At 42.2% G+C, this 15,737-nt stretch overlaps 1 protein-coding gene across 4 annotated transcripts in view; it reads left to right on the forward strand.

Moving 5' to 3' along the window:
* DPH5 (diphthamide biosynthesis 5) overlaps positions 1-15,737 on the forward strand; it is a 46,201-nt gene that overhangs the window by 7,272 nt on the left and 23,192 nt on the right. For all 4 annotated transcript variants that reach the window (XM_054979353.1, XM_054979354.1, XM_054979351.1 and 1 more), the window contains exon 4: positions 2,025-2,133. In XM_054979353.1, coding sequence (XP_054835328.1) covers positions 2,025-2,133 — 109 coding nt within the window. The remainder of the gene's footprint in view (positions 1-2,024; positions 2,134-15,737) is intronic.

A 15,737-nucleotide genomic window follows, 5' to 3' on the forward strand; every position in this document is an offset into this window, starting at 1 on the left:
TGTTCATTTCTTCCTACTCATTTCTCCCTTTTCTTCTGCTTGGCAGAAATGAGAGGGACCCTTGCAGTGCCATCCTAAGCAGAGTTACTTAAGTCCATTGAAGGCAATGGGCTTAGAAGAGTGTTAACTTTGCTTAGAATGGCACCGTTGGATATTTTTAAACCTTTACCTCAGAGGATGTGGACACATTTCTCAGCCAGTGTTTAGATCTCCAGGTGACAAAAATGATAGGGATGGAACCATGTGTAGCCAAAGAGGAACTTCTGGGAACTCCTGTGAAAATGAAGCTCCAATAGGAGAGTGAGTCTGGGACTCAGGCAGAGTTGCCTAATCCCTATTTTTAGCCAGATGCTGCTTCTGTTCCCAGCTCACCTCTGTGGACTGGGGCAGCATTGAACTAAGATACCTTTGGGAAAAGAGGGCAGCTGAAGCTATTGTTCAGACTTGGGTTTTATTTAAATGACTTTCCGCACTTGAGTACATAATGCAGTAAATATGATGGATGTGCCCTTGGACAGCAGCCTTTACAAAGGATGTGCTTTCCGTCATTATGTCTTTTCAAACTTAACCTGTTCAGTAGTGCCTGTCCTTTTATCCATGTTTCTTTTGGGGTGCTGATATTTCTTCAACAAACAGCTTGGTATAAATTAGTGGCTGCGTATATGTAGTTGGGTGACGTTTTTGAGCCAAACCTTGGTCATTAATCAATTGAGGGGGGGGGGCTGTGCCTCCCTAGTTTAAGCATCCATCTGAGCCTTAATTTGCATGCTGTGGGTACATGCTAGTACTGTTCCCTTGACTTCTCGCAACCTTTTGTTTCTGAAATCCACCCCCCCCCAAGAGAATTATTTTTCAAAGCAACAGAGACCAAGTGCCTAGGAGTGCGGGGGGCGGGGGTACAACACAGCTTCCCTGAAGTCCTGAATAGCACTTTTGAATGTATCAGGAAAACAAGCATTTAGTATACTGGTGCAAGTGCAGAGCGTGCATGCAAAGTTTCTCATTTACAATTACGTGGAGACCGGTTTGCACAGCAATTAGGAGGAGGATTGGAGCCGTGCCGAAGTTACTCTGTGGACTGTAACAAAGCTGATGTTTGCCAGTCAACAGATGTCCTGCAGTCCTTTGCAAGAGACAATGAAACAGGGGAACATCTAGTTAGCGGTCAGAAATTTGCTTTTTTAAAGTAAAAATGTAAATGGCTCGCCTTCTGACTGTTTAGGGTTTGCCAGTATACTTTCTGTTTGAACTCGTTGGCATTTGACATGGGAAACTTAGTCCTCTTTGTCTTCTGCACAGCTTTACTATTAAAATGCATTAATTAGTCATGTACACCTACGTTACCACACTCTATATAGTCAACAGGATTAAGTGGCCAAGGTGTTTCTGGACTGTACCTCTTCAGGTTGTGAGTAGTGAGAGTAGTGAGAATAGTGAGGGTGCTGCCGATTGAAGCGTGGAAGGCATGTGTAGGCTCTTCTTCTGTCTCTGTGTGTCAGAGATCCCTGGCCCAATGTTATTTGCACTTTTCTGTGGGGAATGCCAGCTTGTGATTAATGTGCCCGATGCAGTTGTGCTTGCTACATAAATAACATTGGCACATTTTATTATTTAAAACGGTTCTATCCCATCTTTCTCCACAATAACAACAACAACTTTCGATTTATATACCACCCTTCAAGACAACCTAATTTCACTCAGAGCGGTTTACAAAGTATATTAGTATTATCCCCACAACAATCACCCTGTGAGGTGGGTGGGTGGGGCTGAGAGAGCTCGAAGAAGCTGTGACTGACCCAAGGTCACCCAGCTGGCTTCAAGCAGAGGAATGGGGAATCAAACCTGGCTCTCCAGATTAGACTCCTGCTGCTCTTAACCACTACACCAAACAGTTGGGTTTGTTATTTGTGATGCTATGCATTACTTATTTTTTGCAAGGTAATTTGTGAGAGAAGTGATTCAGATGTGACTTAAATGAATAGAAAGGCAAGCTCCCTCTGAAACCTGTTGTTTCCTCTCCACAGGGCAACTACTCACAGTGATCTTGTTCTCCGTGCGGTGAAGCTAGGAGTTCCCTACAGAGTTATACACAATGCTTCTATACTCAATGCCGTTGGCTGCTGTGGTTTACAGGTAATGTGCTTGCGTATATGGTGTCAGTGAAAATCTGCAATCCATTTGCTACAGGGATACTGGCGAATGAAGGTCATCACTTGCCACCAAATCTGTAGGAAGTGGCTGTGAAAGTTGCACAATTTCTGGCCTGGTTTTCAGAATATGTGGGTGCTTCCTTTTTTCTTGTTTATGTAAATGCTGCAAAGTATTTCTCCTGATGTAATTGAGCTTTATAAAAAGTAAGCTTTTTTATCCAGTATATGTGCTAAGCAGGAATAGGCAATGCAATTCTTCAGCGTCTGATACAAAAACTGATGTTGTCTATGGCCAAACTTCATGATACGTTTTTTTGAGAGTAGGGGCCTGGGTGCCCAGATCCAACCAACTCACACTTCCAGCAGCAGCTGGAGCGAATGTTACTTGAAAAATCCACAGGAGCCCAATTTGGTTGATAACTGCAGCATGGGGGAGTTGGGGCTGCTTCCTTCCATACCCATGCCATATTCCCAAGCCGAAATTGCACCAGCAGGAGTTTTTGCATAACTTCGGAACTCTGCAGTCGGAGTAAGGAGAAGCTAGCGCACCCTTTTTTTTTAAACTTCTTGGTTAATAAATCTGAAAGTTTACTTCATCTTCAGTGGCAAACTCTAGGATTCATATATACAGCATCTTCTAGTGAATCAGGACACTGGGGGAGGGCAGCTGAATGAAAGATTGGGACCATAATTGGTGGCAAATCTACTGAAGAAGAGCTCTCTGGCTACAGGAATGAGAAGGGTGGGGGTAAGGGATGTCCTTAAGAGGTCTGGGATGCCCCTCATGTACACATAGATGAGGCCTCTCAGTCACTCACTGGGAGGAGTCAAAGATGGGCTGAGAAGGTGAGTTATAACAGTTGTGAACTGAAACTTTGTCTCCTTTCTCAGTTAACATACAATAATTGACCCATTTCATCCTTTCTACTTTCTAGTTAATTTTCACCTTGTTCTGTATCCCGCACATCCATTGCACTAACAGCAGCATATTCTCCTGATAGAAAGGAGCTTTAAAATGCAGACTGTGGGCTTAGGCAGACTTAATTTGTCTGGGCTGAGCAAGGAAGGGAGAGGGTGTTTTAACTCTTTACCTTCCACTCAGTTTTACAGCTCAGAACCAGGGTTTGGATCCATTGGAGTCTTTCCATGGATATCTGGCCACGAATGTTGATTTTCTTATCACCTGTTGTAGCAGCTAGGTCCATGGAACTGCTTAAGGGGATTCATGCTGAGGCTTCCTGCTTCAATATTAGCATTTTAAAGGGGAAAATGTCTTTTCCCCTTTAAAATGCAAACAACAGAATAGGGTTTGCTGATTTCAGATAGCAAAACAAAAAGAGTTTGAAGGATTAAACCTTTCTCCCCTGAGTGGCCCCAAGGCAAATTGAGGTAACCAGAGCCTGTGGATGGAAGGAGGTACACAGAGGCATAATCTTCATCTCATCCGTTTGAGTCCTCAGTCTGTGGTAACTAAAACATTGAAGAGTCTTATGGTGCTTTAAAGATAAACATATTTATTCTGGCCTAAACTTTGTGAGCTGGGGGGTGGGGTGGGGGGAAATGTGGTTTTGCAATGCGAAAAGATCAAGCAAAACAAGAGGTGATGGTGCCTGTGTCACAGCACAATGCAGGAAATACAGAAGCAAAGGAATAGAAAACCCACTCCTGACTAACCGTTTTAAGTAACAAATAGGGATGGTAAAATCAAATAGTGTACATAAACCCCTAAACAGGAACAATTACTTTCTTTTTTGAGCTAGGACTTTAAGAGACCACATTCTACAGTGTCTAATAGCTAATGACATAGTGGATGGAGGCCTATAAGTAGAACAGGTTTCGGGGCTCTGGCAAGAGACTGGGAGTGATGCTGTGTCAAGTAATTGTACTGCCTGTTTCTGGAAACTTCTTCCTCACACCTCTTTCACTCTTAAGCCTTTGATGGAAACTGCCTATACTCTCACATGTCTCCCTTGCATCATGTGTGACAGAAAGGGTTTTTTTTTTAATATGAAAGCTGATATTTGCAGGTTTTCTGTTTGTATTGCAGTCATGGCCATAATAATTTTTTACAGTCCCACTAAATACAAAGTTGCAGTGCCAAAACTAGCAACAATTGCTTTTCTGCTTCATGAGAAAATGGTGCTGACAGCTGCTGAAGTGGAAAATATAATTACGGAAAAATATCTTTCCATCAATGGTGGTGGGACTGGGTTTTCTTTTTCTTTTTTTTCATATCTGGCTTTAGGAACCTGAGACTGGGACAGCTTATTGTTGCCCATTGACTCAAAATTACTTTGTGCTCCTATGCCATTGGTCAAAGATGAGAGAAGGGGTTCAGAAGACCATTTATGTACCACTTTTCCTGCCTTGTGAAATTACAGTCAGCCATGCAGACATCATAGGCTCTTGTATTGTAGTGGTTCTTGGTATGTAGTCATTGCGTATGGAAGCTTAGATTGTCATCTTTACCGTCTTAAAAAAAAAAAGAGACTGACAGGGCTGTGTAGATAGAGGTGGAACTATGCAAATAGGCATTTTTCCACACCCATTGCCATATACCTAATTTATTTGTTTTTTATCCTGCCATTGAACACACACACACACACACACACACACACACACACACACACATCTGCTTTATACCATTGGCTCATCAAGGTCTGTATTGTCAACTCAAGCTGGCAGCAGTTCTCCAGATTCTCAGACTGAAGTTTTTCACATCAGATACCACCTCATCCTTTTAACTTGAAGATGCTGGGTTTGAACCTGAGACCTTCTGAGTGCAGAGCAGAGGCTCTTCCAATGTGCCACATCCCCTGGCCACAGCCGCAGCCCCCTTCCTTCAAGGAGCTTAGTGGCATAAAGGGGTTCTTCCTCTCCTTTAAATGATTGGCCCAAGAATCCCCATTAAGTTCCATTTCAAGTGAGGATTTGAACCTGGATCTTTTGGGTCCTAGATTGACTCTCTAACACTACACCATACTGTCTCTCTATCTCTTGTTTATGTAACAGGGAAAGGTATTAGAAGTTGTTGGGTTGGGAATTTCCTGGTACTTGCTTGTGACAGTCTGCCGTCCAAGTGGCTACATTGCTTCTGCCTGCCAAGCCACCAGACCTTGCCCTCTTTAGCAGGAGTAGGACATTCCAGATCAAGTAGCAGAAAAAAGAAGGCTCTGGCCTGCCTGGTCAGTAAAAGCTTCATTGGAAGAGGGTATATGTTGGGGCCTCTCCTGAGTAATATATGTATATTTCAAACCAATGGGTGTTTCTTATTGTTCACCCAACGAAGATGATTTGCAGTTGGTTCAGAACAAAGAAAAGGAAGTACTTCTATGGGCAGCGCCTATTAACTTATATTGAATGGCTACCAGAATACGTGGCAGTGCTCACTAACTCAGATGGCATTATATAATGGCTTGACCAAATTAGTGGGAAATAGGTCTACCAACAGCTGGTGACTCCTATGCATAGCTAAAGAGCTGCTAAATGGTCAGAGACTGTGTACTTATTAATGCCGTATGACAAAGATAAAGTACATGGCCTGTCAGCCATCTTTCCAAACTTGACTTTCATTATAGATATTCTTTACAAATTAAATTTCTCCCCTGAATGGTAGGAGTTCTAGTTCCTAAAAAAAGGGAGCAACTTTCTTTGAGTGGGGGTGAGAGTATTAAGTTTAAATCTGATCGCCATGCACAGCTTCATACTCCGCAAGTGAAAAACAGGAAACACCTTTGTCAGCTCTTTTGAAAACACAAGATGGGTGAGCTCCGGAGCTGGTGGTTTGCTTCTGTCTGGGAAGGTGGCAGCTGTACCTTTGCTAACAGCAAAAGGTTCAGTGTGCGTAAATGATGGTTATGTGGTAAGGGGACCCATCCCAGTCTTGTAAGCTTTTTTTATAGCCACATAGTCTGATGAGAAATCTCCTGTTCGTGATTCTTCGACGTTTTGAGGGTGGCAGTGATTAGACAGAACAGTTCTCTCTCGTGCTGAGAGCAAACTGATGTTTTTTACTGTGTTTGCCTGAGAATTAACGTTTGCTTTCTCTCTGCTGAATTCACATTTGAAGGCCATTTTAATGCTGTACCATCTAGCTCGGTGACCTTCCCAAGTGCACTGATCCAGCTGATAAGCAGCCTTTTGCACTTATATTACTTTATGGATTAAGTCATTCTGCACAATGAGGTGGTAAAATTGTGGACTGAACTACTTCAGACAGCAGAACATTTTGTCATCCAAAAAAATCCCTCAATATACTACATGCACACGCCAGGGGGGGGAGTTAAGCACAGTATATATCAGAGACAGAGGAAACATGTAGAACATTCCAAAATTATGACCCTCCTCATCTGCATCTGAAATGGTACAGTCCAGTGGGGAATTCTGGGATGTCACTCCAGGTTCATGCTGGAAGTGGTGTTGCAAAGCTTAAGGGAGGATGTCAGTTCCTTCCCCCCTCCTCCAATCCCCCCCCCTTCCTTGGCAAGTGGCTGCAGGAGCCCTGGGCTGCCAAAGCAGGGGACTTGGCCATTATGGATATTTTGTTTGTTTGCTTATGACATTTATTAGCTGCCTTTCCATCTAGAAGAGCTCAAGGAGGCTTACAATATAAAACAAAAACAAACATAAATTATGTTAAAAATAGTTAAAATTACTCATACATTAATTTCAGAGGAGTTAGCCATGTTTGTAGTTGCAAGATAGTGAAGAGTCCAGTAGCACCTTTAAGACTAACCAACTTTATTGTAGCATAAGCTTTCAAGAGCCACCGCTCTGTTCGTCAGATGCATGGAGGGTATGAAGAAACTGGCCAGAGATATATAGGTGGTGAGGGGAGGGAGGAGGGGTGCAGAGAGTGAGGGTCATGTAAATGTAAATCAGTTACAAAAAGTCATGAAAGAGGTGGAATGCACAGTCCAGGCTGGGTGTGACTCCTTCCTTCCATAGCAGAATCTGAATGGAATGCTGAAGGCAGTTACTTCTGATAATGAGATAACCATTCATAATCTCCATGCATCTGACAAAGAGAGCTATGGCTCTCAAAAGCTTATGCTACAATAAAGTTGGTTAGTCTTAAAGGTGCTACTGGACTCTTTACTATCATACATTAAAAAGTAGCTAAATAAAATCCATCCTGAATTTTCAAGCGTCTTCAGCTGCTTCTTGAAAATTGGGAGTGAGGGAGCAGGCGCACTTGGGGAGATTGGAGCTGCAGGGAAGCAAGAGTCCCCTGGATCGAGTAAACCATCAATCAACTCCAAAAATTATTTATAAATTCAAAGTGCGCTAAGTGCATACATTACATCCAAGTTTATAACAATATAATTTCAAATATATATACAATTGTCTACAATCCATAAATCCAAAAATGCATACATTCCATCAATTCTGTTTGCAAAGATTTACAAATATTTATATCACTGAGACCGACTACTCCTTAATAAAGCAAACTGTAATGAGCTGTAAACACATAGGAAATAAAGTGCAAATAGTGCTGTGCACAAGGCAAACTATTGTCCGTTATGGTGTTCAATCCTCCAGTTGACATCTATCTCAGGATGTCCCTGCCCTACGGACAATCGGCCGCTTCTGTTTCACACGTTGTACTCTCACACTGTGCTTCTTCAGGGGCAAAATAGTTCATATACAAGTTTCAATAGTTTGCTCAAGCAGTTTTATTTCACCGTTTCGATTTCAATTTCAATTTCACGAATGATTCATCAATGTCCGGGGGTGGGCATTGCCACCTGCTCCACTCCTAATACAAGCTTGGTGAAAGCGGGAGGCAGGCATTGCCACCTGCTCCCATCCTGCTCCCAGTCTGGGCTTCCCACCATGGCACATTTTCTGGAGGGACATGGTGCTTTGCCTAGGCGTCCCTCCATGGCAGCACCCTCTGGTGGTGCACCAGGGTATAAAGTGAGTTGTCTGAAATACGCTTACTTAATAGTATAGTAAGATTAGAAACAGAACAAATACAAAGAAACCATCTATGTAAAACAACAATATTGGCAAAAAAGACCTTGAAGTTACTTGCTTGGAAAGTTAATAAACAGAAAACTAATAGACATATTCATGTTTTGAGGGACTCCTCAGGAAAGACTGTTGCAGCTCCCAAGGATACAGTAAACATATTGGCACAGTATTATGAACTCCTATATAAAACAAAAGACCATGATATGGAAAATATTGACTCCTATCTGAAAACTAATTCGTATTTGGCACAACTCTCTGATGCCCACAAACAAATTTTAGAGGAGCCAATTACCTCTTTAGAAATTCAGAACATAATAAAAAATCTAAAGAATAATACCACGCTAGGAAATGATGGATTGCCCTCAGAGTTCTATAAATTAGCCAAAGCTCATCTTGCCTCTTCGTTAGTAGACGTTTGTAATAATAGTCTAAATTTTGGTACTATACCTAATTCATGAAAGAAAGCCACTATTGTGGTTATTCCAAAAGAGAATGAAGATCTCACTAGCCTGGCTTCTTGTAGGCCGGTTGCTTTATTAAAACAGGATAATAAAATCTTTACCTCAGTACTTGCAAATAGACTCAAGAAAATAATTTCATACTACTTAAATGTCAATCAGACAGGCTTCATTCCAGGTAGACAACTAACATAATATTCGCAGATTGCTTAATATATTTTTGTAGACAGAGGAAATTGGAATCCTTACTGCTAGCTTTGGACATCAAAAAGGCCTTTGATTCTTTAGAAATACCTTTTCTCTACTCACTACTTTCTAAACTGGGCTTTGGTGTTCACCTTCTAAGGGCAATAAGTGCAATTTATGAGGACCCATCAGCACAGGTTAGAGCTAATGGTTTCCACTCTTCTAAATTCTGTCTTTCACACAACAGGGATGACCTCTATCATCTCTGTTGTTTGCACTTGGCCTAGAACCCCTGGTAGAGGCTATACGACAGAACACCAATATATGGGGTGTTAAAATAGGCAATAAAGACCACAAAATCAGTCTATATGTGGATGACATGGTTCTTTATGTAACTAAACCCCTTGACTCATTACTGGCAATTCAAGACACTATTTCACAGTGTCACTTAACAGGTTTGCAAATTAATCAATCTATAACAGATTTATTTCCAATAGTTTTATCTGACAAAACGTCCAACTTTTAAGGAATTATATCAATACCAAATGGGTTCAAACTTCTTGGAGGCACTTAAGGATACATGTCCCTCTCAATTTATCAGATATTAAAAAACTCAACTTTCAAAAGCTTCACCAAGATATTTCTTTAAATCTGAAAGAATGGAACAAGCTGAATCCATCTTGGACTGACCATTTACACCTAATTAAAAATTTCCTCTTACCAACATTTTTATTTCTGTTTCGAACTGTGCCTATAATGCTCTCAGATAAAGAACTACAGCAATGGCAGAAAACTTTGAATGATTTTGTGTGGGCGTATAAAAAACCACGAATGAGAAATCAGATTTTGTTTTGACCGGCATCCAGAGGAGGTTTGGACCTTCCAAATCTGAAAAGCTATTACGAAGCCACAAACATAACCAACATAATCACAAAGTTAAAGAGAAATCGTTATGAAAATTGGAAACAAATAGAACAGAAGTGGTCAAACCATGGCCTTTACTAGAAACTATATGGGCTAAACCTTATCTTCGAGTGACCCAAATAAGAGAGAGTCCTTTTTTACACACTTCCCTACACATTTGAGATGCTAAAAGAACAATCTTGGCTCCAGATATTTCAGTTGTGTCTTCCTTGTACAATCAACCCTGGTTTCCACCAGGAACAGAAATGGAAGATTTTAAAAAATGGAAACAGAATGGAATTTATTTTATACATGATCTGACATACAGCGGTCATTTACTTGAAAAAGTCCAACTAGAAAGAATAATAAAATGTCCTATCCCTTGGCTTCAATATTTTCAAATAAACCACCTTATTTGTAGATTTTAAAAAAATCAGGAATCTTTAATAAGCAATTAATGAAGTTTGAACTCATGCTTAAAGACTTTGATGATGATCCTAAGGGTGTCCTCTCCAAAATGTATAAAATCTTAACCTCACTAGATAACATAGTCCTATTGTGATACCAAAATCTATGGCAGAAGGACCTTAAAAAAGAACTCCTGGATAACATCTGGGATAAAATCTGGTCTTCACCAAACAGCAAGTTGAAAACTTTCAATATCAGGTTTCAGTATTTTAAATTGATGACTATGGTATTTTACCCCGATGCAATTACATCAGATAAACCACTCTAACCCAAATGAGTGTTGGAAACAGTGCAGTTTGTCTGGAGATTACCTCCATTGTTGGTGGAGTTGTAAAACAATCAATACTTTCTGGAAACAAATTGCAGAACAAATTACGAAAATTACAGGAGTGACACTGTCGTTTACTCCAGAATCAATGCTACTTCATTACTGGCAAAATTTCAAAATAATGAAACAAAAAAGGAACCTTATTGCTATTCTGCTGGGAGCTGCCAAGTTAACTATTTCTTCTTGGTGGAAATCTAACCGCCCACTAACTTTAGACGATTGGCACGGGAAAATTTGGGATCAGATTGTTATGAAAAAAATAAATGATAATGTGAAACGATGAGGCTATGAAGATTATCAGTCTGATTTCGAACCCACCTGGCTTCCCGTTTTGAAATATATGGCTGAACAAAATATCCCTCTCAATACGATCTATAGGGGATTGTTATATTTATGAATGTACCTCTGACTTTTATTGTAAACACAATTTGAATTGAGGTAGATAGACCCTACATTTGTATTTGGCAACTTGGCAAGATCATGGTTTCCTATCTTACTATATAATTGAGTAAGCGTATTTCAGACAACTCACTTTTATACCCTGATGCACCATTAGAGGGCGCTGCCATGGAGGGAAGCCTAGACAAGACACCATGACCCTCCAGAAAATGTGCCATGGTGGGAAGCCCAGGCCGGGAGCAGGATTGGAGCAGGTGGCAATGCCCGCCTCCTGCCTTCACCCAGCTGGTATTAGGAGCAGAGCAGGTGGCAATGCCCACCCTCCCCTTAACACAGCTGGTATTAAGAGTGGAGAAGGTGGCAATGCCCACTGCGGGTCTTAACCCAGCTGGAATTAGAAGCGGAGCTGATGGAATTTCCCCTCCCACCTTAACACAGCTGTTATTAGGAGCAGAGAAGGTGGCAATGCCACCCCGACCTTAACCTAGCTGACATTAGGAGCAGAGCACTTGGCAGTGCCCATCCCCCTTCACCCAGCTGGGATCAGAAGCAGAGCAGGTGGCTTTGCCCACGCACTGCCTTAACCCAGCAGGTATTAGGAGCGGAGCAGGTGGCAATGCCTACCCCCACCTTAACCCAACTGGGATCAGGAGCAGATCAGATGGCAATGCCTACCCTCCTTCACTTGACTGGGATCAGGAGTGGAGCAGGTGACAATGCCCCCTCACCTTAACCCAGCTGGTAATAGGAGTGGAGCAGATGGCAATGCCCACCCCCATCTTAACCCAGCTGGTATTAGGAGTGGAGCAGATGACAATGCCCACCCCCTGCTTGAACCCAGCTGGTATTAGGAGCAGAGCAGGTGGTAATGTCCACCTCACGCTGTCACCTGGCTGGGAACAGGCGCAGAGCAGGAGGCAATGCCCTTCTTCCCTTCACTTAGCTGGGATAAGGAGCAGAGTAGGTGGCAATGCCCGCCTTCTTCAACCTACTGGATTAAGCCACTGAGCAATGCCCACCCTGTCTTCAGCCTGCTGGAGTCAGGAGCCAAGCATGCAGTAATGCTTGCCCCCCCCTTCAACCTGCCAGAATCATGGAGCAGAGCAGGTGGCAATGCCTGAATCCCCTTCACCCAGCTGTGATCAGGAGCAGAGCAGGTAGTAAAGCTTGCTGCCCACCTTCACCTGTCAGGATCAGGCATGGAGCAGGAGGCAATGCCTGTTCCTTCCTTCACCCAGCAGGGAGCAGGTGGCAATGCCTGCCCACCCTCCCCTTTCTAGAGCCTATTGTATTTTTTCCTACAACGGGCTTTGTTGCTAGTTATGGGATAATGTATAAGCTTTTCACTTGGAATGTTATGGTTGTATGTTAGATTTTATAACTTTGTTAATATGTATCTCTTTTGATGAAATAAAATTTAAAATAAAAAAGTTAAGCAAGGAGGGGGGAATAGGTAGCATCCTGAAGAAATGCAGAGCCCACTGTTTCAGCTGATGCTGCAATAATTCTAGGAAAGGATACTAAATATAGACATCTGTATTTTGAAAGGATTACTACTTCTTGATTTCTTTGGGTGTGAATATGCATTTTTCATCTTTCCTTTTTTTTGTGAAAGACCTGCACCAAGAACAAGCCTGCCTCTTAAAACTTTTATAAGATTGATCCTTGGCTCCCTTGCCTTAATAAAAACTAAACTGGCTGATTGTTTATTTTATTAGTTTATTAATGGCAGATTGGAAATGTGGATTTCTGATGAAATCTTAATTGAAGGGTTTCCTTCCTGGAAACTGTTTCTGCACATCTTGATTCAGGCAACATGTTTCAGATGGTTTTGAAAGTAATAAAAAGGGATTTGTCAAATACTTCCTATAAAATCACTTTTGCTGAGACACTGCAACATTATTAAATAAACTAATTACATTAAATGGTCATATGTTCAAAAGAGACACATGCAGGCATGTGCACCAAGTTGATCTTGCATGCGCCAGAAGAACCATCAGCCTCTTTCACTGGCACAGCTGTCATGGTCTGATGCTGAAACTGGCATTCTGCTCCAAGATAACTGCGAACAAGCTCACACTATTACCCACATCTACCAAATCCCTGTCTGAAGTGAAAAGTATCACTTTTCCATTCTTAAGCTTGAAGCTGCCTCATCCCCTCCCATCCAGTAGAATTCCGGGGGTTCTGATTGGCTGTCAATCTTGGGGATTTGAATAAGGCTTAAATCACAAGGATTGGTTCAGAGCTCTGGAGAACAGGCTGGATTAGGGGAATGATTGCTACACACAACCCTACCATCCAGTTCCCCCTCCCAAAGAACCCTCTTTCTTATTTATTTATTTATTTATTTTCGATTTTATTCTGCCCTCCCCACATTTCCAGCAGCTCAGGGCAGATTACAAAATACATAAAGGTTAAAATATATAAAACTGTTGTTATAATTTACAATTCTTATTTTAGTCGTATTTCACTGGCTAGGACTCAGAGATTGAAAGCAATACTCACTAGGAGAAAAACAGCTGGAGTTCAAAAAGCATGGGTACAGGAGGGTTTGAATCCTCTGTCCAGCCCATTCTGCACTTTCAACCTACCACCACCATTCTGTTTTGTAAGGATTGGCAGGACTCGCACTGAATCCTGTCGCAATCATGTCTTGTTGCATCCTCAGCCCCTCTTCCAAGTGTGACATGTTAGTGTTCGACATATCAGCAAATTCCATAAGTGTAGCACAAAATAGTCTGTTGAATCTCCCTTCTCTTTCAAAAACAAGGAAGAGGTTAATAATGTTTGTAAAACAGGCCCATTCCACTTCCACCACCCCATCTTACCTCAAACCCCAACAGCCACCCACATAAAAATGTCATGCAAACTTTCAGAAAGACACTTTGACAAGTTTCTAGGGGAAGAGAGTTCCACATGGGCAGCCATCAAGAACATCTTTCTGTGAGTTGGTTCTCCAGTAACATTTCACATAGTAAGGCAACCTCAAGGACTTCTGCTATTTCAGGTTTGTGTGGTTGCTGAACAAGTTGATCAAATGAGCCGCAGGTGGTGAAGGTTAAGGTCAGATCCCTACATGGCAATTATTGCAGGAAACACTGGTGTTGTCCTGATGTTTTCTGCAGCAAATGCAAAACACAGATGTTGTACACTTATGCACATAAATCTGTAAACGTGCACACATTGGGAAACCTGATTGACTCAGTTTCCCAGATGCACATGTACGTGTGACCACATATTACTATTGCTATAACTAGCAGCAGTTGTAAGGTATGGAGCAATCTTAACACATCAAGTAAACTACAGACAATACCAGCTGGGTGCGTTCAACCTAAATACTTTACAAAATTGACACGGTAAAATTAAGTCACCGCTGGTAACTTATTCCTGTTTGGAATAAGCATGACCACCTGCAAAGGAGGACAACATCCTGTAGTTAAGAGCCAGTGTGGTATAGTGGTTAGAATGCCAGACGGATCTGAGGGATCCAGGTTCAAATCCTCACTCAGCCCTGGAAGCTCACTGCATGACTATGGCCAGTTGCTGCCTCTCAACCTAACCTACTTCACTGGGTTGTTGTGTGGATGAAATGTAAGGAAAATGATGTTTGAAGCTGCTTTGGATGCTCATTGGGAAGAAAAAGCAGAGTATACATAACTAAAAATAATTCGTAGTAGAGGGGATTTGGAGCAAGTACAGCTTGTATGAGCCCTGTGGCACTGAGTGGTAAGCAGTAGTACTGCAGCCCAAGCTCTGCTCATGACCTGAGTTCGATCCCGGCAGAAGCCAGGTTCAAGTAGCCGGCTCAAGGTTGACTCAGCCTTCCATCCTTCCGAGGTCGGTAAAATGAGTACCCAGTTTCCTGGGGGTAAAGTGGAGATGACTGGGGAAGGCAATGGCAAACCACCCCGTAAAAAGTCTGCCAAGAAAATGTCGTGATGCGACGTCCCCCCATGGGTCAGTAATGACTTGGTGCTTGCACAGGGGACTACCTTTACCTTTACCTACAGCTTGTATAGAGGCAGGATGCTGGCCCTGCTGAAACTGGCTCTTCTGTAGGCTTTTAAAGTACAGGATCCCAGCCCTCCTTCGTTGTCGCCCTAAACAGAAATGAGTGCACAGATGGTAAGTATGAGAGTGCTTGTTGGGTCAATAGATCAAACTTGAATCAAATTGTATGTTCTGCTTACCGGGACTAAAGATAGCACGGCAGGAGCTGGGATCAGAATTTAGCCTGCGTTAATTTAAACATTCTTTTTGCACTTCACTCATAGCTGAAGCAATGGCATTAGTGCTTGCAAAGAACACATTTGAAGCATGGTGGAGTTTAGTGCTTCCTGCTGAGAGCTTTAAAAACACAGATGTGTCTGTTTGCACAATCTGTGCAGCTACTGATTTTGTTGTTCTCTTTCCTTTCTGGTTTCACTTGATGACTGCATGAGTGCACGCCTACTTGGTACTCCATGCCTGCAACAGCAAGGGGTGACTTTCAGCAAGGGGTGACTTTTCTGACATGTAGCCCTACAGAGATAGTTCATGCAGTCCTAAGCAGAGTTGCAAACCTGAGCTCATTGACTTCAGTGGTCTGAGGGACAGCCTGTATGATAGGATTTCTGACACATATTAGCTGCAGGGAAAGCTAGTTTAGAAGGCTTTAGGGTCCTTTTTGGCTCAAGATGGCAGTATAGAGGGATGAGGCATTCCTTACAAGCCATGGTGGTTGTTGCATCTAAATGCAGCTAGTATGTTCACTCATGCATTGTCCTCCTTTTTCTAGTTTTACTCCCCTTACCACACATCACAAACAAAGTGTTGATGCTTTGGTTTGCCTGCTCCTTCTCTCACACACTTTGTTTTTCTGGTTTG

This window comes from Eublepharis macularius, chromosome 5 (assembly GCF_028583425.1).
Source record: "Eublepharis macularius isolate TG4126 chromosome 5, MPM_Emac_v1.0, whole genome shotgun sequence".
NCBI lineage: Eukaryota > Metazoa > Chordata > Lepidosauria > Squamata > Eublepharidae > Eublepharis > Eublepharis macularius.